Here is a 22801-nt window from a genome sequence, read left to right as displayed (position 1 = left end):
ATGGCAATTTTGCAGAGGCAATTGACCTATTCTGCACATCTTTGGACTGTGGGAGGAAACCAGAGCTCCCGGAGGAAACCCACACAGACGCAAGGAGAACATGCAAACTTCTCGCAGACAGCTACTCAAGGGTGAGATCGAGCCCAGCTTACTGGAGCTGTGAGGCAGCAGTGCTAACCACTGAGCCACCGTGCCGCCCCGTGTAGATCAGATCTATGCTCTGCAGTCTTCCCACATCCAGTTGTCAATGGTGCTCAAAAATAAAGTCACAAGAGGAGAAGGTGGATCCCCAAAAAGCCCCTTCCGCAATGATGAGAAAACCCAGCAGATCAGTGCAAAAGACAAGATCGAAGCATTTGCAACAATCTTCAGCCAGAAGTGTTTAGCAGACAATCCAACTCAGCCTTAGACAGAAATCCAGCACCGTTACAACCCTGGCACCTACCCATTTCTGTGCAAACTTATGCAGGTACACCCTCCTGCTGCTCTTTTAAATACTTCTCACACATAAAGAAAAAATATAACGAGTAATCCTTTAAATCATGGCAATATATAGGATGAAAGGGAAGAGAAATCTTGAAAAGGATTGGAGGGTTTGAGATATAAAAATAGGCTGGATCGGCTGGGGCTTTTTTCACAGGAGCGTAGGAGCTTGAGGCGTGACCTTATTGAGATTTAGAAAATTCTGAGGGACATAGATAAAATGAATGAGGTCGGACTTTTCCCCAAGATGGGGGAGTCCAAAACTATTTTTAAGGTGAGAGGAGAAAGATTTAAAAAGGACATGGGGAGCAACTTTTTTACACAGATTCGTTCTTTTGTGGAATGAGCCTTTGGAAGAAGTGGTCGGTGTGGGTACAGTTATGACATTTAAAAGATGCTTGGTTAAGTATTTGAATAGGAAAGGTTTGGAGGGGTATGGGCCAAGCAGATGGTCTTGTTTAGCTTAGGGACATGTTTGAAGAGGACTGGTTGGACTGAAGAGTTTGTTTCTGTGCTGTATGACTTGGTGTCTGTATGACTTTACTTAAATGCATTTACTATTCAGGAAAACATAAATAAATTAACTGCGTAAATAGAAGTTGATGAGTGTGATCTTACAGTCATTAGACAAACATTGTTACAAAAAAGATCAACGCTTGAAACTAAAAGTTTAGGGGCATGTGACTTTTCAAAAGAAAGGCAGGAAGGAAGATGAAGGGGCAGCTTTGTTAGGATGGTGTAAAATAAACCCAATAGTAAGAAATGGTTTCGGTTTGGATGATCTAAAATCCTTACGGATGGAGGCAAGAAATAGCAACAGGAGGGAAGAAGACATTGCTGAGAGTAATCTATAAGTCGCCTACAGCAGTATACTGTAAGTCGAGAATAAACCAAGAGATAATGAGGGGATGTTTAAAAGGCATCAATTAATTACTTATGACTGTAACCTTTGTGTAGATTGGCAGAGGTAGCTGTGGTGAAGAATTCATAGAGTGCATTCATGACAGTTTAATGGAACAACGTATTGTGGATCCAATCTGGCTGTTTTGGAACTGGTAATGAGTAATGAGCCAGGATCTGAGTGAAAGATCCATTAGGGAATAGTGACCATAACGTGGTAGAATTTAACATTCAGTTTCAGTGGGAGAAACTTGGCTCTCAGGCAGCTTTGTTAGGATGGCGTAAAATAAACCCAATAGTAAGAAATGGTTTCTATTTGGATGATCTAAAATCCTTGCGGATGGAGGCAAGAAATAGCAAGGGGAGGGAAGAAGACATTGCTGAGAGTAATCTAAAGTAATGCATAGTAGGCCGGAAGGAGTTTAGCAGAAGGGATATTTGATAAACAATGGTGGAACTTTCAGAAAATAGTTCATGGCACTCAACAGAGGATCCCGGAAAGACAATAAATCCTTCATGGATAAACAAAGAAGTTAAGGACAGTATGATATTGAAAGGGAAACATACAAAGTGACAAAGATCAGCGGTAAACTAGAGGATTGGGAACATTTTAAATGCCAACAAAGCACACCAAATAAAAGGGAGAACATAAATTATGAGGGTGAACTAACGAGTAACAACAGAATTGTTAGTAAAGAGGAAGACAGTGCCCAAGGGAATGAGATTGGGGAAATAATGATGGGGAGCCAGAAATTGGTAGATGAATTGAATCAATACTTTGCATTAATCGTCATGGAAGAAGACGCTGTTGGCATTCCGGAAATACTAAATAAACAACAAAAGGGGAAGAGGTAATAAGAGAAGGGCCAGGGAAACTAATGGGACTAAAGGCTGATAAGTTGCCCAAACCAGATGGGATCCATTCTTGGATATTAGAGAACATAGCTGTAGAAATAAGTCATGCATTGGTTGCAATTTCCCAAGAATCCTGAGAGTCAGAAAAGTCCAAAAGAATTGAAAAACTGCCCAAGTAGCAACTTTATTTTAGCGGGAAGGAGACAGAAAGCAGGACACTATTGTTTAGTTAGTGTAACATCTGTTATGGAAATGGTTAGACTCTATTCTAGAAGATATAGTAGTAGTCTTCACCCCTCTTAGCCAGAAGGCCTTGATTCAAGCCCTACCTGCTCCAGGGATTGTGATGTATCTGAACAGGTTGATTAGAAGCTATCTCTAATAGTAGAACATTTAGAAATTTCTAATACCTGAAGCAGCATCAGCAAGGCTTCACGAAGGAGAAAATGTGCCTGACAAATTCATTGGAATTTTTATGAGGCCGTAACAATCAGGATTGATAAAGGGAAGCCAGTAGATATGATGCATTTTGGATTTCTAAATGGCATTCAATAAGGTACCGCACATAAGGCTACTTATTAAGAAAAGAGCATTTGGTGCAGGGACTAGTATAGACGATTGGGCAACCAACAGAAGACAGAGACCTTGAGATAAGGGGAGCATTTTCAAGATGGCAACCGGTAACTCGCACAGTGCTACGGGCAACAAAATAGTGTCTTGGGTATGGAAAGTCAATGCCAAGTTTGCAGATGATACTAAAGAAAGGTGGGAAGGCAATTAGGGAGGATAACACAAAGAATCTGCCAAAGGGTATAGATATGTAAAGTGATAGGGCAAAAACTTGGTGGGAGGAATATGTCAGAAAATGTGAGGTTATCCACTTAGGCATGAACATCAGAGGAGAAAAATGTAGACATCTTCTCCCTAGGGTGATGCTGCATACATTTTTGTTATTCATTCACAGGTTGAGAATGTTGGTTGTTTGGGCTAGCATTTATTGCTCCATCCCTAATTACCCAGGGGGCAGTTAAGAGTCAACCACATTGCTGGAGGCCTGGAGTCGCATGTAGTCCAGACTGGGTAAAGATGGCAATTTCCTTCCCTTGTGAACCAGCTGGTGTTTTCCCAACAATCAACAGTAGTTTGATGGTCACCATTAGCTTTCTATTTCCAGATTTTTATTGAATTCATTTTCTACCATCTGCCACGGCAGGATTTGAACCCAGGCCCCTGGAACATTACTGGGGTCTATAGAATAATAGTCAAGCAATAATGCTACAAGGCCGTCACCTCCCCTTAATAAATGTAAATCATAAATCACAAAAAGAGGCTAACCTCTAAGTTCAGCTGATAATGGGGAAGGTGAGTGGAATGTTGCCTTTATTTCAAAAGGAATAGAATATAAAAATAGGGAAGGTTTGTTAAAACTGTGCACAGTACTGGTCAGACCACAGCTAGAATACTGCAAACAGATTTGGTTCTCTGATCGAGGGAAAGATATATTGACATTGGGCCAGTCCAGAGACAGTTCACTTGGCCGATATCAGGTTAGGAGGAACTTATGTAAACATTGTACCTTTCTTATGGGGAAAGGTTTGAGCCTGAATTCATTGGCATTTAGAAGAACGAGAGAATAGCTTATTGAAAAATCCATGATTCTTACGGGTTTTGCAAAGGAGAAGTCGAGAGGTCGTTTCCCCTTGTAGGAGAGTCTAGGACCAGAGGGTATAATCTCAGAGTAAGGGGTTATGCACTTAAGATAGAGATGAAGCGTATTTTTTTCTCTCAGAGGGGAGAGAATTTGTGGAATTCTTCACCTCAGAGGGCTATTGAGGCTGAGTTATTCAGTCTATTCAAGGCTGAGAAAGATGGATGTGTTTCATCAGTAAGGATTTTGGAAAAAGGCAAGAAAGTGGAGGAATTAGATCAGCCATGATCTCCCTGAATGGCAGAGGAGATCAAGTGGCCTGCTTCTGCTCCTGTACCTTCTGGTTTCATGGCCATCTCCTGGCAAGGTTAGCATGCTGCAGCAAAAACATCCTGCATTTACATAGCACTCCCTAACTAGAGTGAAACATCACAAAGCCCTTTGAAGGAGCGTTAACAATAACAGACACTCTCGTCGTCATCTCAGTGCTGCTTCTGGTTGGGCATCAAATGTATTGGCACATCCTCAAGCTGTGGAGTGCATTTTTTTTCTATTTATTGGTGGGATGTGGGCGTCGCTGGCTGGCCAGCATTTCTTGCCCATGCCTAGTTGCCCCTTGAGAAGGTGATTGTGAATCCAGAGATTTTTATTTTTTGATCTCCCTCCATCTCTCGACTGTTTGCCTTCCACCCAGCTCCAAAAAATGTGAAGACAGATCTGTAACAACAGGCAGAGTGAACTGGGGGCAGGAATTTGCATGAAGCTTTTTAACACGAGAATGGGCTTTCTGACAATTGATCCTTCATGTATCTGCTCTTTCTTGCTTTGCAGTTCCTTTGCCTGAAGAATATCCGGACCTTTCTAAATGCATGCTATGAGAAATTCAGCATGAAGAAGAGCGAACTATTTGAAGCCTTTGATCTATTCGACGTGCGTGATTTTGCCAAGGTACAGTGTTTATAATACAGTCTAAAATTTCCTTCCCTGCACTGCCTGGTTTCGAGAGGAAATGAAAACCCTTGGGGAAGTCAAATTATTTATTCAGCCCCTTTATTATTGAGTGGCTTGCGAATGTATGTTTGTTCAGACAGTAGGCGCTTCTGCTGAACCATTTATAATGGGGTCAGGCATCAGTTTGATAATACTGAACTGGCTGACTATGAGAAGAATCAACTGCAGTTAGGTTTATCAAGTGCACTGGCTACAATTTTTCATGCCCGTTGGCAATGGGTGGGAATGTTGGCAGGATGGCAGACAAAGGTATCTGCGTGTTGACTGTGCTAGCACATCCCCAAGTTGTGGAAACCACAAGACAGGCCCAGAGGGCAGTGGATTTGTCTGTCACCCTCCCGTGATATTTTTGCGAGGATGGCAACTCAGCAGTGCCCCCCACGCAACCTCCAGCTAATGGAGTTGGCAGCTCTCGGAGATTGTGGGGAGGCGGGGGGTGGGTTGATGTTTAACAGGACACCAGGCAGCCTCTTCACCCCCTGCTGTGGGCGCAGAAATAAAACCCGTGACCCCACTGCTCGCCAAGTGGAGGCTGTCCTCTACTTTCAACCTTCCCCTCCAACCCCCCAACCACTCCCATCTCAGCTGCAGGACCCCAGTCCCAAAATAGTTGGAGGGAACATTTAGAACTAAGAATTGGGGAGGGGGGATAGGGTTTGGCTACCACCAAAGGATGCTGGGAAAGCTACCTTCATGGTAAAACATGGCTGAGCATGAGCAATGGGTGTATCCCATTGTTTTGGGGATGGGATGGGTGGTATCAAGATTAAAATAGTTGAGGCTTTCATTAACACACTGCCCCCCCTTCACAAAGTCAGGATGTCAAAAAGTGCTTAACAGCCAATTGTTAACTTCTTTAGCATTTCAAAAAATTCGGTAGCTAGGGGCGTTATCGCTGGGCTAGTGATTCCTGGGTTTTGATCACACCAATATGATAGATGGCGAAGTTTGTGAATTTAATGAGAAAGATAATCTGGAATAAAGAGTTGGCCAATGTCAATGACAGTAGTCTAAACCCATCTGGTTCACTCAGGCCCTTTAGGGAAGGAAATCTGCCATCTTTACCCAGTCTGGCCTACATGTGACTCCAGACCCACACTGATGGGGTTGACTCTGGAAGGGCAACTAAATGCCTGCCTAGCCTGTGGTGACATCACCTCATGAATGAATTGAAGCTAAAAGGTCTCTGCTATAAATGCTAGAACATAACAAGTAGACCATTTGGCCCATCAAGCCTAGCTCACCATTCAGCAAGACCACAGCTGATCTGCTGCAGACCTTAACTCCCCTTTCATTCCGGCTCATTTTAACCCTCAATTCCCTGACATTTCAAAAATATATTTATCACCTCTTTAAATGCTTTCAGTGATCTAGCCTCCACAACTCTTGAGAAGTCTAGCCATTCACTGGGAGAAGAAATTCCTTCTCATCTCAGTTTTAAACACAAGCCCCTTTATTCCGTAACTATGGCAGTGTCTGTGGAAAAGAAAACAGAGTTGATGCTTTGGGTCCAGCGGCCCTTCCTCAGAACTTCTGAGGGAGGGTCATTGGACCCGGAATGTTAACTCTGATTTCTCTTCACTGAAGCTGCCACACCTCGTGAATTTTTCCGGGAAACCCTGTTTTTGCTCCTGATTTACAGCATCTGCAGTTCTTTCGATTTTTATTTGTTCCCCAGTTCTCCTACAGAAAGCAAACTTGCAAATGGTAAGCTGCCATAGATAGCAACGTCCCGATAACCTGCTTTAACGATGTTCATTGAGAGTGTGACTGGTGTCTTCCCTGAAATTGTAGGGAGGGATCCTTAATGCCCAACTTAGCGGGAAGCTGATCTCATGTCTCACCAGACTTCATGGAGCCCAGTTCTAGAAAGGCCTAGAATAGAACAGACTGAAATTTCACCAGTACGAAAGAAAATGTAATCATTTTCTCACGGTCTGGGTTTTGACCAAGCCACAAGATCTGCTCTGGTTATAAGGAAACCAGCATGCGTACACAACCGGCCGAAGTCATGGGTAGTCAGTGAGGCAGCGACGTTGCTCAGGGGAGACACAGACCAAGAAGCCTATATGAGGTTGAGATACTGTTAGAAATAGAAAATGGAAAATTCACTTGGACTTAGCTTCATGTTTATTTTTTAACCCCATATCTTTGAATCAAAGCAATTCATACTTGGGTGTGCTCCATCTCTTGCGGGTCTTTTTTAGTGAACTGTGCAGACCACAGTGAAAGCACACAGCCACTGGCAATGATGCCTGAATGAACAGCTGCTGACACCAGATTAACATCTTGCCTTTGGTGATGGAGTATGCTCTGTGAGTCCATGCAGTTGCCCCTCCAAAAGACCCCTGGCTGCGTCCTCCATGGGAGCAGCCATGATATGAACTCAATTTAAGGCCATTCGGCATCTTGAGCCTGTTTCTGCTGCTTGATAAGACTGTGTCTGATATGACTGTGGTCTCAAATCCCACCTACGCTTCCACACACTTTGACCTCCTTAATTATCAATCAATAACCTTTCTAACAGCGTTAAAAATCATTCTGCCTCCAATACTCTCTGTGGAGAAGAATTCCTCAGACTCAGACAGAGAAAAAGAAAATATTCTCATCTCTGACTTAAATTGGAGACCCCTTCATTTGCAGCTCTGCCTCCTATTTCTAGCCTGTCTCCCACAAAGGAAATGTGCTCTCAGTTTATATCGATGTCAATAGTTTCCACATGCATTCTACCATTTGGTTATTCAGAGCTTTGAAATGTCTGCTCCATGCTTCAGCCCCACCATCCAGCTCTTTGTTTCCTTTCCTCTGAGTCCACACCCAGGTGTAACAAGTCAAACGTGGGATAAGCATCACTGATGAAGAGACTGACATAGTTGAACCCAGAATAATTGAACAGGAGGTCGGCGAGGAATCAGTGATCCTGCCCAGGTGCAGACTAGACACAAATGGACACTCACTGATAGCTGAAACAAATCGGTCAGTCGAACGCGCTGCCAAACCACAATGCCTGAGTCTTCCTGGTTGAAGGCTGAATGAAAGAAACTGGAACATGGTGAAGTTAATTCTCTGCGAGTGGAAAATGAAAGGAATCAGCAAAAACTTCCAAAACAACCCGGAAGACTTTTAATCAGATTTACGGACGTGAAAGCAAAGCTAAATTAACTGGTGCCAATCTAATATTCCAGTCTCAAATCTTCCCTTGACAAATAATGTGAGTGGGTGAGGATACAAGGTTTAACTTGGTTCTTGCTGTGCAACATAAATCGCCTTCTATTTTCTCCAACAAAAATGTGATTAGGATTCTGCAATAATGACACCCTCCCTGCTCTTCTGTAATTTGTCTCAGTATAGCTCTTTCTAATTATATAATGACACAGTCATAAAGTTGCTTTGTCTGATCTGTATCATTTCATATAAATGAGCTTTGATGAAGTAGCCTCCTTCTGCCCAGCCTCTCTAATCGTTCCTCGTTGGCAAGCTGGATCAGATTAAGGAGCCTTTTTAATCTCTTCTGTCCACAATACCAACCCTAACATTTTGCCTTTGCAGTCTCTAGCTGCTTTGTTGTGTCGACCCTGCATCCTTGCCTTGCGCCCTTCCTTGGAACTTGATCTAGTTTTCTGATGTTGGTGAAAGCTGTGTTTCCTGATACTTCTAGACCTTTAACCAGAAAGGAGGAGGACAGCAAGTGGCTTCTCCCCCTCAAAACATTCACACCGTTCAATCGACCATTCCTCCTTCTGGTGTAGACCAATGCCCCATAGTTGTGAGTTCAGAACCCACCAATGCGGCTGTGGAAACATCAGTTCAATGCACTAATATATCTGCAATAAAATGCTGCTCTCGGTGATGGGCACTATCATCAACCAGTAGGGGAAGATCTGGCATAGAGGTAATGTACCAGGCTGGTGATCAGAAGTTCAGGCTGATTCTCTGGGGCATGTGGGTTCAAATCCCACCATAGTACCTAGTGAAATATGAATTCAATGGATAAATGCAGAATGTCGAGTACAATAATAATGAGAACTGTAGATGCTGGAGAATCCAAGACAACAAAGTGTGGAGCTGATGTACACAGCAGGCCAAGCAGCATCTCAGGAGCACAAAAGATGACGTTTCGGACAGAAGCTCATCTGATTTACTAATGCCCTCTTAGGGAAAGAAAATCTGGCTATGTATCTCACAGTAATGTCAATTGTTGTTCCATGAATCTCAACTGAATGGGCTGTGCAAGTCACTCACCTCAAATAAGGTCAAGCAACAAATGCTGGTCATCCCAGTGAAGCTCTCAGTCCCAGGAGGAGTGAAATCCCTCCTGAACAACACTTTGGGAGAAAGCAGCTCACTGTCATCTTCTCAATGACATCCTGAAATTACAAATCTCCTGACATTTTACATTTATTGCTTATGTAATGGACTAACCAGGAATTACATTAAGAAGGTAGCCCAGACCCTAACTTTTTCTCATTTTATAAAGGCAAATGTCAGATGCTGCATTCCAAATTCAATTTGATTGGTCAAACTCCCCGATTTAAATCAAAACACACTTTACCATGCACTATAGTGAAACTGCAACAAAAAAGAATGGAGTTGGAATAACTTTACTCTATTGAAAAGCTTAACAGAATAATACACTCAGTAACTATTACTAATTAACTGTTCCAATATAGTAACATCCCATAAACAAACCCCCTTAGCAAAAAGGTAAGATCAGAGAACAGATTTCTCACATTGCAGTTCTGCAATCCAGGATGAGAGTACATCAAAAGACAATTTGGAGAGAGATTGTAGCAGCGAGGAGAGATTCACTGTCTTCCAAACCTGCTGAGACAACTGCTGAAAGTAAATTAAAAATCCTGCTTCTGTTAGCATTGACCTCACCCACTCAGGCTGCTTCTATTGTTCCAATTTTAAAGAGGGTGAAAAGCTCCCCAAGGTCTCTCAAATTGCTTATCTTCTCATAGACTGCTTGGTACCTGTGTCCCAATCTATATCTCTCTCAAAGAAACCAGAACAAAACACAGCGCTTAAAGCCACAGTCTTGTCACAATTGCTACCCTGTTATCTTGGCATTCCAAATGATACCTGTTTCAGCTAATGGTCCGAATTGGTTATCTCATTTAATCTACAAGATTAAAAAGAAAAAGATATGTCACTGAAGCTCTCTGTCTGCACTTGCCAGGACGAATGCGAGAGTTCTAAGTTTCAAACAATTGCAACAATTTATACCACAAAAGGAAAGGAGTGCTGGTTGGTTGACATTTCTACTTCAACTGACTGAGGCATCGCCATGCAGAAAGCAATGTGGCTGACATAGGGACCACACTTTTCTGGGAATCCTCATTAAATACAATGGCTGAACATATTCATTTTGCTTCTGGAGTGAGCTTCTAGCCAGCCTAGATGAGCCAACACAAGCACAATGGATCTACCTTCAATTGTTTGTTCATTGGCCAATCAGGGCTGATTAATCAGCCAGGCAGCATCTTTGGTTCTTGTGGTATAATTGGCGGTGATTGTTTGAAATTTGGCATTCTTGTGTGAGTCCTGATGGGTAGCTTGGCAACATGCCTCTATTTCCGGCAATGTTTCAGCTCTGAGTTACCAAGCAACTGTTGGGCTATACATTTCTCTAAGGGACGTCTGTTTCTAAGGTTGTAGGGTGCTGGTTTATTAAAACGTGGGGCAGTGATATAGGGACTTGTGTGTTGGATTGGCAACCAGGATGAGATTTGGAAATCAGTCAGGAGGTTTACTGGGGATTTGAGGAATAGCATTTTCACCCAGACGGCGATGAGGGCACGGAAAGCCCTGTCTGGGAGGGTTGTTGAAGTAGGAAACCCCACAAAATTTAAAAAGCACATGGGTAAACACTTGAACTATCATAACATTCGAGGCTCTAGGCCTAGTGTGGGAAAGTGGGGTGAATACAGGTAGTAGCATAATGTTGGCAGTACAGACTTGATGGGCTGAAGGGCCTCTTCTGGACTGCCTGCTCCCATAAGTTATCTGGATTCCCTGTGTCTGAATCAGAAGAAGTCACTGTGAAAGTATGTAATAAAAAAACCAACTGGTTCATCAAATATCCTTCAGACAGAGGTAAAAAGGGTAGCACAGTGGCCCACAGCATCAGGCACCCGGGTTCGATTCCACCCTCAGGCAACTGTCTGTGTGAAGTTTACACGTTCTCCCCGTGTCTGCCGTGGGTTTCCTCCGGGCGCTCCGGTTTCCTCCCGCAGTCCAAGGAAGTGCAGGTTAGGTACATTAGAATCATAGTGTCCATAAAGCATAGAAACTGACCCTTTGTTCTGACCCATCCATGCCAACCAGGGTTCCCAAACTAAACTAGTCCCATTTGACCATTGCCCTCAGAAGCTTTCCTGTACATGCACCTGTCTGAATGCTGTAACTATACCTGCACTTACCATTCCCTCAGGCAGTTAGTCCCACATACCAACAACCCTCTGCGTGAAAATGTTGCCCATAGGTCTCTTTTACATATTTCTCCTCTCAAATTAAGAATATGTCCTCTAGTTTTGAACTCACCCCCTGGGGAAAAGACCTTTGCTCTTTACCTTATCCGTGACCCTCATGAGTTTATAAATCTCTATGAGGCCACCTTGCAACTTTCTATGCTCCAGTGAAAACCAGCCTACCCAGCCTGTCCCTTTAACTCAAACCCTCCATTCCCGGCAACAGCATGGTAAATCTTTTCTGAGACCTCTCCAGTTTAATAATATCCTTCCCATAGCCGGGTGACCAGACTTGAATGCAGTATTCCAGAATTGGCCCCACCAACATCCTGTATTACTGCCATGTACCATCTCAACTCCTATACTCTGAGCAATGAAGACAAGCCATCTCAGGGATGTGTAGGCTAGGTGGATTAGCCATGGTAAATCAGCTCAGGCTTGATGGGCTGAATGGCCTCTTTCAGCCCAGTAACAATTTAGTGTCTTTGGATAGCCGTTCCAGCCACTTCAGGGCCATCCATTTGGTTGTCTCTTGATAGGCTTTGAGTGATCTATCCTGTTGTGCCAGACCATGCCAGGCCTGAAATTCCATCAGTGAGCAGGGATCATCAGGATATTTAATCTGCTGGATCTGTGGTGATGGGGGTGAGGTCATGTGTGAATGCCTGGAATGATCTATAGCAGAGAGTTGTAGAGGTCAGGCCACCCAAAGTATTTAAAGAGGAAGCAGACAGCTTCCTGAAAGATCAGGAAGTTGAGGTCTCTGAGGGGCAGGCACAGAAGAGGAGATGAGTTCTGGGGCAGGTCAGTCATGATCTTGTTGGATGGTAGAGCAGGATTGAGGGGCTGAATGGCCTACTCCTATTTCTTACAGACCGAATGGTTGGCAGCCACGTCCCCATCTCTGTGGCAGGCTGGTTGTAAGCAGATGATCAACATGTTGTCCACATCTACCATAAGGATGATGTCTCTAAAGCTGAGATTGTAGGAACTGCCGATGCTGGAGAATCTGAGATAACAAGGTGTAGAGCTGGATGAACGCAGCAGGCCAAGCAATATTCAGAAATTTCTGAAGAAGGGTCCAGACCCGAAACGTCAGCTTTTCTGCTCCAGCAGGAAAGCTGACATTTCGGGTCTGGACCCTTCTTCGGAAATTTCTGATGCTGCTTGGCCTGCTGTGTTCATCAGCTCTACACTATGTTATCTCATGTCTCTAAAGCTGCCTGGAATCCATGAGGAGTATTCACTGCTGACCGGAGAGCCAGGAGGCAGGCAGTCTGAGAGGGCACAGCAAAACACAGAGGGCTAAAGAGGTCAAGAGGAATCGCAAAATGTTAGTTGAAGGTAGGGGTCAAAGCTATTTACCTGTGCCAGCTGTGGAAGAAGCTATCAGTCAGACAGTGTGACCTCTCCAAAAACAACTGAGTGATGGACAACCCTGGAACACAGTCAGTCATCTGCTGTGTCAGCTGGAACTCATCTGCTCACCCTCACCTCCTTGGCAGAAAGGAAGTGATGGTAACACCAAGGGAAAACACTTCATTCAGCAAAGATCTAGAAAGCTTCGCCCTACAGTCTGGTGGGGACAGGACTCGGCTGAGAAAACGCAGAGACTTACCATCCAAAGACGGGGAACGAGGAGTGGCACAGGGAAAGAGGCCAAGGAGCAGCACAATGGTCTTTTAGAGGGCTAGCACGGACACAATGGCCCAAGTGTTCCCCCTTCAGTGCTGTTATGAGGTTGCGTCACCAGGACACATGTGAAAGGACAACCAGTGGGGCTTGCCAGCATCTCCCCTCTCTAGGAGGTCAAGAGAAAGGGGAATCCCACATTTTATTCCTAACATGCAAAGTAGAAGCCTGGGAATGAGAAGGTCACAGATTGTGTGTTTTCTCTGGCACCTCCATATTGTAAAAGTGAAAACTGTACTCAGTACTCCAAACTGGAGGGGGGCCAGCATATCCTCCAGGCTTTAAAATGGAAAGTTCTAGAAATACTCAGCAGATCCAGCAGCATCTTTAGAAAGAGAGAAAGACGGATTTAACCTTTTTACAATCTCTAAAAAGATCGCTGATCTGAAATGCTTACTCAATCTTTCTTTCTCTCTCTCTCTCCACAGATGTTGCCACACCTGCTGAGTATTTCCAACAATTTCTTGTTTTTGCTGCAGATCTTCTGCTTTTTAAATGTATTTGTTGATGGGACATGAATGTCTCTAACTGGGCCCAGTGTTTACTGCCTGTCCTTGAGCTCCCCTGGTGATGAGCTGCCTTCTTGAACCACTGCGGGCCCTGGGGTGTACAGGGGTGTGTACGGTGCCGCTAGGGAAGGAAATCTACAGCATTCTGTAGTTTTGTTGTTAAGCCACAGACATCCACTCCCTCCACCACTGACACCCAGAGCACCATCTACAACACGATGCACTGCATTCCACCAGTGCTCATTCGATGGTACCTCCCAAACTCCTGCCGTGGGAAATATATCACTGGTGTCACAGAGTGAAAATACAGGAATTCCTTCCCGAACAGCACTGCTCCAAGGACTGCAGTGATTCAAGAAGACAGCTCACCACCACCTTCTCCAGGGCAAGGAGGGACTGCCAATAAACACTGGCCAAGCCGGAGAAGCCCACATGCTGCGAATGAATACAAACAGATGTCACACCATTCAAACCGAGAGCTCTCCACGTAGCCAGGCTGGGTGAAATATTGCAAAGAGATTCCACCTTGTATTTCCAGCTGCTTTTGAGTCAAGCAGTTCTCCCTGTTACCAGAATAGAGTGGGATTATGGTAAAACCCCCCTCACTGGACCTGGTGCGGGTGTCTATGTCAACTGGTTGTATTGTTCTAACCACCAGGCCTAACATGTTACCTTTGAGCTGACTCTCATAGGCTGAATGAGTGTGTGTGAGTGTGTGTGTGTGTGTGTGTGTGTGTGTGTGAGTGTGTGTGTGTGTGTGTGTGTGTGTGTGTGTGTGTGTTTTTTTTTCGGATTCGCTAGCTCTGTCAGGATGCAGTTAAATTACTACATATGTAGAAAGCTCAGCCTTTAATGCTGTTGGTGGTTTCTGGTGAGAAATGGCCTGGAGGAGTGTATGTACAGAGAGACGTTTCGGTGTAGTGTTCCTGTGCATTGCAATAACTTTGAACTGCTGAAGGAAGACTGTAACAACATGAAGTGCAAATTGAGAAACTTCAGTTCATGCCTAATATGGTCCTTCCTCTTTGAAAGGCATTATTGTCAGTCAAAGACCCTGTTTTGGCAAGGAACAATGTTTTTCTTGGATTATTCCCACCCGAGCACACACAGAGTTTTGTGCCAGCAAAGGATTTATTGAATGCGTGTCTCAATTTTAGGGTAATTTCTGATGCATCGATTTTCTTAAAACAAGATAAACAAGCCCGATATCGCTATCACAGCTCCTTCCTCTCTCTGACTTAACTGTTTGGCCTGCCAAGGCTCATAGCTGTCAAGGGAACTTTCAGATTAACACTCTGAGCTGTGTTTGTTCCCTATTTACACCAGGCACGGCACAAAGAAAAGGGTCCTGTCAGAGAATGACTTGAAATGTTCTCAGATTCAGGCGGAAGTGGGGATTTGAGGTTATCATCAGATGGGCCATAAACCTTGTTGAATGGCAGAGCAGATTTGAAGGGTCGAATGGCCTACTCCTGCTCATGATTGGTGAGCTCATCTGTTTGTATGATCGCACATCTTTCCATCGCCAACTCTCCAGTCCCTGCACACGTACCCTGCAGCTAGTGTACACGCTGATGTGCGCACAGGCTAATTACCTTGAGATGGAGACAATAGCTGTAGGCCATTCAGCCCCTCAAGCCTACCCCACCATTCAACAAGAATTTGGATGATCTGCCCCAGGCCTCTCCTCCTCTTCCATATCGCTTTCACATAGCCCCCAACCCCCCCCACTTCAGAAAGCTATCTTGCCTCCACTTTAACTATTTTCAGTGATCTAGCCTCCACAACACTCTGGGTTAGATCATTCCAGGCAGTCCCACATGACCCCACCCTCATCACCATTGATCTAGGAAATTGCATTATTTTATGAAAGTCCAAAGGTTGAAGAACTGGTGTATTCTTCAATACCGAAGATGCAATGGCTCAGACAGAATGGGCAGCTCTCTGAGTCTTTGTTGAGTGAGTTGAGACGGGAATTGGGATTTAAAGTTGGGCTAGGGTTGATAGAAAGGGTTGTTCTGTTCTTTATATTAGCCCCCATCTTCCTTCTAGTTGTGCAAATATATAGATACAGGGATGTTAAGGCGACAATGCAGGATGCTCTGAGCTGTACAGAGTCCCGTTATACAATTACTGAGATCACAGTTAAACTGCAGCACATATTTTTTAAACCTGACCTCCATAGAATGGAGGGACAAAACCTTGTTTTGCTTCCATCAGTGTGCCAATCAGTAGATGAAATCACTTTTTTGACCATAAAATACAGCAGCAGAATGAGGCCATTTGGCACATTGAGCCTGCTCTGCTTTTCGATCATGGAGGATACTGTAATTGTTATTTGTTCTATTTGTTCATGGGATGTGGGGGTTTGCTGGCTGGGCTGTCCATAAATGCCCTGGAGAAAGTGGTCTTCTTGAAACACTGCAGTGTTTGGGATGCAGAGACCCCCACAATGCCATGAGGGAAGGAATTCCACGATGATAACCGAGTGACACTGAATGAATGACGATGTATTTCCCAACTCAAGGTATTACCTACTTCTCATGTCCCTCCAGATCAGCTCCTCCCAAACCTTTTCTTACCATGTCCCTGTTTTGTGGGATGGACATTATCATGTCCTCTCAGTGAATGGGAGGATTGGCTGGGGTATTGGGGTTGGGGCAGGGAATGCGGTGTGGAAGAAGTCTTGCGAGAGTTGCAGAGGGGGCTTGCGGAAAGGAGGTGGGTGACATGTGAGAGCATAATTTCTGAAGAAGGGTCTCGACCGGAAATGTCGACTTCCTTGCTCCTCTGATGCTGCCTGGCCTGCTGTGTTCCTTCAGCTCCACACTGTGTTATCTCTGATGCTGCCTGGCCTGCTGTGTTCCTCCAGCTCCACACAGTGTTATCTCTGATGCTGCCTGGCCTGCTGTGTTCCTCCAGCTCCACACTGTGTTCTCTCTGATGCTGCCTGGCCTGCTGTGTTCCTCCAGCCCCACACTGTGTTGTCCCTGACTCCAGCATCGGCAGTTCTTGCTATCTCAGAGCAGGGTCTGTCTGTTTGTGTGAGACTGTGTTATATGTCGGACCGACCTCTCTCATTGCTGCTTTGCAACAGACAACCCCAAAGTTCCAGCTCACCGACGTCCTTGGGATCCGATCTTCACTTTGGAAAGGACGAGTCTAGATGGAGAATACATTTAGTGCCTTTCCCTACTATGAAAAGTTTCATTTTTTATTTTATGATCAGACCTTTATTTAATTAAAGATCAAATTCCAAAGCGGCTTGTGACTGAATTAGGAATGGCTCCCCAGTATGCTGGAGAGGGAGAAGCACCCAATCAGCAAGAAGGTGAGGACGATCAGTATTATTATCTAGAAGGGCGCTAACTGGGGATGAATCATAAGTTCAGATATTGACCACAGCATCTCAGCAGGATGCACTCACGTCATTCTGCACTCAACCTGGTCAAACTCATCATTTCAAAGACTTTGTCAGGTTTCTTTACCACAGCTGCAAAAGGTCTAAACCTCACCGCTCTTGTTCTCCACGCAGTGGGAAACACCTCTCACTCAATGTGTCTAGAGCAAGACCACCAAAGCCGTTTATCTGTAGCCTGTAGTTCAACACTTTTTTGTAGAAAGCCAACCTAACCCCCAACACCGGATGTGTAAAACAGCAAGGTCAGTTTAATTGATTAATTGTACCTGGATTACAGTTTATTATTTAACTGCACCTTCCCACTCTTGCGTACCAAACTGAACCAGCACCATCACACACCGAGCTGAATTTGCCAAAGTAGGGTTTAGTGCTATTATTGCTGGACTATTAATAACGGCGCCCAAGTAAGTTCCGAGGGCTTAGATTTGAATCCCGCCACGGCAGAATTCAATAAAAATCTGGAATTAAGAGTCTGATGATAACTGTGAAAATCTCTGTGGGCATCCAAACCGCCCAGGGGCTGTAGAGATTCAAGAGGGCAGCTCACCACCATCTTCCCCAGGGCATTTCAGGTCGGCCAACAAATACCAGCCTAGCCAGCAATGTCGTCATCTTGTGATTGGTTACAAGCAAGACACTCATTCACGAGATAATGAAATGTGAGGCTGGATGAACACAGCAGGCCCAGCAGCATCTCAGGAGCACAAAAGCTGACGTTTCGGGCCTAGACCCTTCATCAGAGAGGGGGATGGGGTGGGGGAACTGGAATAAATAGGGAGAGAGGGGGAGACAGACTGAAGATGGAGAGAAAAGAAGATAGGTGGAGAGGAGAGTATAGGTGGGGAAGTAGGGAGGGGATAGGTCAGTCCAGGGAAGACGGACAGGTCAAGGAAGTGGGATGAGGTTGGTGGGTAGGACATGGAGGTGCTGCTTGGGGTGGGAGGAGGGGATGGGTGAGAGGAAGAACAGGTTAGGGAGGCAGAGACAGGTAGGACTGGTTTTGGGATGCAGTGGGTGGAGGGGAAGAGCTGGGCTGGTTGTGTGGTGCAGTGGGGAGAGGGGACGAACTGGGCTGGTTTTGGGATGCGGTGGGGGAAGGGGAGATTTTGAAGCTGGTGAAGTCCACATTGATACCATTGGGCTGCAGGGTTCCCAAGTGGAATATGAGTTGCTGTTCCTGCAACCTTCGGGTGGCATCATTGTGGCACTGCAGGAGGCCCATGATGGACATGTCATCTAAAGAATGGGAGGGGGAGTGGAAATGGTTTGCGACTGGACTTCGCCCATCTGCAGTTCCCATTATCACTCATTCACGAGAACCTCTTTTCTCAGTCTCGCCAACATCTTTGGCCCCCACATCGCCCACAGCACCTGTACCTCCGGCCTTGGCACAGGGCAGCCTTCGAGATTCAAAGCGTTGGCTGAGAGAGAGGTTCCGGGTTGCAGAGGTTTTGGGAGGGATTCCATTACTTAGTATCACTGCCCCTCTAGTTATGGCCGTTAATGGGAGCAGAGTAAGTCAGGGATATGCAGGAGGTCTGAATTAGAGAATTGGTTTTGCATTATTCATTAACAGGATGAGGGCGTCAGCATTTATTGCTCATCCCTAATTGCCCAGGGGGCAGTTTAGAGTCAACCACATTGCTGTGGGTCTGGAGTCACATGGAGGCCAGACCAGGTAAGGATGGCAGTTTCCTTCCCTAAAGGGCATTAGTGAACTGGATGAGTTTTCCCCAACAATCAGTGATGGTTTCATGGTCATCATTAGACTCTCAATTCTAGATTTACATTGGATTCAAATTCTGCCGCCTGCTGTGGTGGGTTTAAAATCTTCCCCAGATTCAGACTAGTGATAGTACCGTCACCATCCTTGGCTCCTTCTTTAAGTTGGGCGCTCATGTTGTGGCTGTACAGGGCATTGGTCAGGTCACTCTTCAGTTCTGGCCTCACTGCTGTAGGAAAGGTGTTGCTAAACTTGAAAGTGTTCAGAAAAGATTTACAAGGGATGTTGCCAGGTTAGGAGGGTTTGAGCTATAGGGAGAGGTTAAATAGGCTGGGGATATTTTCCCTGAAGCTTCAGAGGCTGAAGGCTGGCCTTAAAGGGGGTTATAAATTCATGAGGAGCATGAACAGGGTAAGCATGGGCCTTTTTGCCAGGGTGGGGGAGTTCGAAACGAGAAGTGTCACCTTAGAAATGTTTATAAAATCGTAAGGGGCATGATTAGGATGAATAGCCAAGGTCTTTTGCCCCATATAGGGGAAACTAGAGGGCGTAGGTTTAAGGTGAAAGGGGAAAGACATAAAAGGGGTCTAAAGGCCAACTTTTTCACACAGAGGGTGGTGCATGTGGGGAATGAGCTGCCAGAGGAAGTGGAGGAGGCTGGTACAGTTACAACATTTAAAAGGCATCTGAATGGGTACATGAATAGGAAGGGTTTAGAGGGATGTGGGCCAAATGCTGGCAAATGGGACTAGATTAATTTAGGATATCTGGTTAGAATGGACTAGCTGTACCGAAGGGCCTGTTTCATTGCTGTAAAACCCTATGACTCTATGACAGAGGAGCTTACAGAAATAGGGACCTTTGAAGACGTTGACAGATTTGAAAACAAGAATAGAAGTTTTAAAGCTGAGGTATTGCCAGACTGGAAGCTAGTCTTGGGCAGTGGGGAGAAGGGGCAGTGGGAGAATGGGTCTTAGCAGAGCTAAGAATGAGCATCACTTTACGTAGAACTGCAATAAATCTGGGGCACCAGAATCCAGGAAGTGTGCAGCTCCACATTGGAGTTTGCAGACATCTCTCTATTAATTCAAAAAGTTGCTTCATTTGCTTTGTCGCCTGACCGATTGTATCAGCTGTGTTTCATGTTTTATTGGGAATGAAACATACAGTAACTGGTTTCAGCAAAACTGAAAGAAGCAGAGAAGGCCTCTTTCTGTTTGGAGAAGGACTAAGTTAAAAGGTCTTGCGATGAACTCAACAATTGTGGTTAACCAGACAGACTTGTCACCATCTGATTTCCAGTTAGAACTTCAGTTGAAGTTACTGCTCTCTTTGACGTACCCACCATCTTTCTTGTTGCCTTGATAATATTTTTTGTTCTTTCTGCACCCTTGCTGTTTTGCAATGAACTCAACTGACTTCCTATAACTGAGTCTTATTTTAAAAGCAGACACTAGCATTTACAGAAATATAATTGTTTATACGCTCACCCCTACCCATAAATATTTAAAAAAAGAACAGAATGTCAATTACACCATAAACACAGGAGTGTTTGTAATGAATAGACTGGGATCATATTCATTGGAATTTAGGAGAATGAGGGGGGATCTTATAGAAACATACAAAATTATGAAGGGAATATATAAGGTAGAAGCAGGGAGGCTATTTCCACTGGTGGGTGAAATGAGAACGAGGGGGCATAGACTCAAAATAAGGGGGAGCAGGTTTAGGACTGAGCTGAGGAGGAACTTCTTCACCCAAAGGGTTATGAATCTGTGGAATTCCCTGCCCAGTGAAGCAGTTGAGGTTTCCTCATTGAATGTTTCTGAGACAAAGGTAGATAGATTTGTGAACAGTAAAGGAATTAAGGGTTACAGTGAGAGGGCAGGTAAGTGGAGCTGAGTCCCTGAAAAGAACAGCCATTGACATTACAGAGCAGGGTCTATGGGCCAGATGGCCTCCTCCTGCTCCTATTTCTTATGTTCTTGCCTTTGTTGGCTTTGGGATGGAAGTAAGATTCTTCTAGTGCTCTGACCAATATCTATCCTTCAACCATTGGCTAAAACAGCACACTGCTGATTATAAACTGGATGCCAGGATTCCTTCGTTCTGACAGCGAACGTGATTGAAAAATGACTTAGTTAGTTGTGAAGCACTTTCAGACATCCGGAGGTGGGGATAAATGCCACAGAAACTCAGATTCCATTTTCCTCTTTGTCGTTTTGATAAGAACCACGCCTCTTTGGTTTTGCAGAAGCCTACCAGTCTTGCCTACTTTTTAATTCAGTCTGTAAGTCTAATTTCCTATTAATTAAGTTTGAGATAAGTTGAGAAGCAGCTTCAATGTTCTACTGTTAGTTTACAGTGGTAATGGCAATCAACACCCATAAGATAGTGTTAGACACAGTGTGATGGGGACGTGAAATAATGTATTAATATTTCAGAGCAGAATGTACAGTCACTGACCACTGCAGTACTGACTGAACCCCAATGGATGTTTGGAGTAGGTGACTGGTGTCGGGATTGCAGCAAAGGGGCAATAAACCTGTGTGATATTTATCCACCTTTTGGGGAAGGTGAAGAAATGTGGCCCCGGGTTTATAATCTTTAAAGGTGTACCACTGAGGTCGGGCCCCCGCTCAAATTGATTGATTGATTGTTGACACGTGTACAGTGAAAGTGTTGCTTTGCATGATACACAGGCTTTCCTGTTCATGTTCTTACCGAAATGTCTTTTAAACGCTGTAACTGTACCTCTATCCATCACTTCCTCTGGAAGTTCATTCCACACATGTAATACTCTCTATGTAAAAAAGATGCCCCTCATGATATTTTAAAATCTTTCTCATCTCGCCTTAAAAAATATGCCCCCCCCCAGCCTTGAAATCCCCCACCCTAGGGAAAAGACCCTTGTCATTCACCTTGCCTATGGTGGACCATGCTCTCGCAGATTGGAAATTAACCTTGGGTTTCCTGTTGTTGGATGCTGGGCTATTTCAGAACCCTCACCAGAGTATCATTTAGATGTTGGAGAGTATTTGCAACAGAACATACCTCTCACAGAACGACTAAGTGAATGCTGTCTCTGACAGGACAAGGGAGGTGGCAGGGCTAATGGGCCGAAACACTGCAGTTGAGAAAAATGGGAGGTGGCTTGATTGAAATGGATAAGTTTCCTGAGGGGCCTTGACAGATCCAGTGTGAAGGGGAGGTTTCCTCTTGTGGGAGGTTCCAGACTGAGGGATCACCTTTCCAAAATAACCGGTCATTCACTTAAGAAAGAGCCAAGGAGAAATGTTTTCTCTCAACGTCTCATGAGTCCTTGAAGCTCTTTTTATCAAAACGGGCTGGAAGCAGAGCCTTTGACAATTTACAAGTCACAGGGTGGAGAGATTCGTGGTAAGCGAAGTGGATGGAAGGTTGTCGGGAATGCGGAGTTGAGGCCATAATCAGCTCAGCCTTGGTCTTAGTGGCTGGTGGAGTAGGCATGAGGGGCCGAATGGCCTGTGCCAGCCCTTAATTTGTTTGTTGGCAATGCAGGAAACGGGTCAGTCAACTTGTACTTGGCAAGGTCTGAACAAAAAGCAGCGAGAAAGGAACCAGTTGACCTCTGTTTTAGTGAAATTTGATCGAGGGCCTGGACACCAATGGGAATTCTTGGGAATAGTGCCCTGGGATCTTGCGCAATGACCTGATGGGCTAAACAAAGAACATTAAAGCAGAAGGAAAATTTGATTTGATTTATTGTTGTCACATGTACCTAAGTACAGTGAAAAGTTTTGTTTGGCGAGCGGTACAGGCAGATCTTAACATACAAGGACATTCAGACGTAGGGTGTTTAGACAGAGTGAGGCATTCAGGGTTACAGCTGCATAGGTGGTACACAAAAGCAAGATTAACATTCAATTTGAAATTAGGGACCTCCATTCGGCAGCCTAATTACTGTGGGGAAGAAGCTGTTCTTGAATCTGTTGGTGCGTGTGTTTAAGCTTTTGTATCTTCTGCCTGAGGTTATAAGAGAGTATTACTGGGTGAGATGGGTCTTTGATGATGTTGGCAGCCTTACTGCTGCAGTGAGAAGTGTAA

The 22801-nt window shown here is 44.7% G+C and overlaps 1 protein-coding gene across 1 annotated transcript in view; it reads left to right on the top strand.

Annotated features, from left to right (window-relative positions):
* Positions 1 to 22801, top strand: part of LOC125447617 (proto-oncogene vav-like) — a 140469-nt gene that overhangs the window by 47368 nt on the left and 70300 nt on the right. Inside the window, exon 2 of the mRNA XM_048522182.2 lies at positions 4718 to 4834. Within this exon, the coding sequence (XP_048378139.2) occupies positions 4718 to 4834 (117 nt within the window). The remainder of the gene's footprint in view (positions 1 to 4717; positions 4835 to 22801) is intronic.

Source organism: Stegostoma tigrinum, chromosome 35, assembly GCF_030684315.1.
Source record: "Stegostoma tigrinum isolate sSteTig4 chromosome 35, sSteTig4.hap1, whole genome shotgun sequence".
In the NCBI taxonomy this organism is placed as follows: Eukaryota; Metazoa; Chordata; class Chondrichthyes; order Orectolobiformes; family Stegostomatidae; genus Stegostoma; species Stegostoma tigrinum.
The sequence above is the reverse complement of the archived record's forward strand: the minus strand, read 5'-3'. Positions and strand labels throughout refer to the sequence as shown.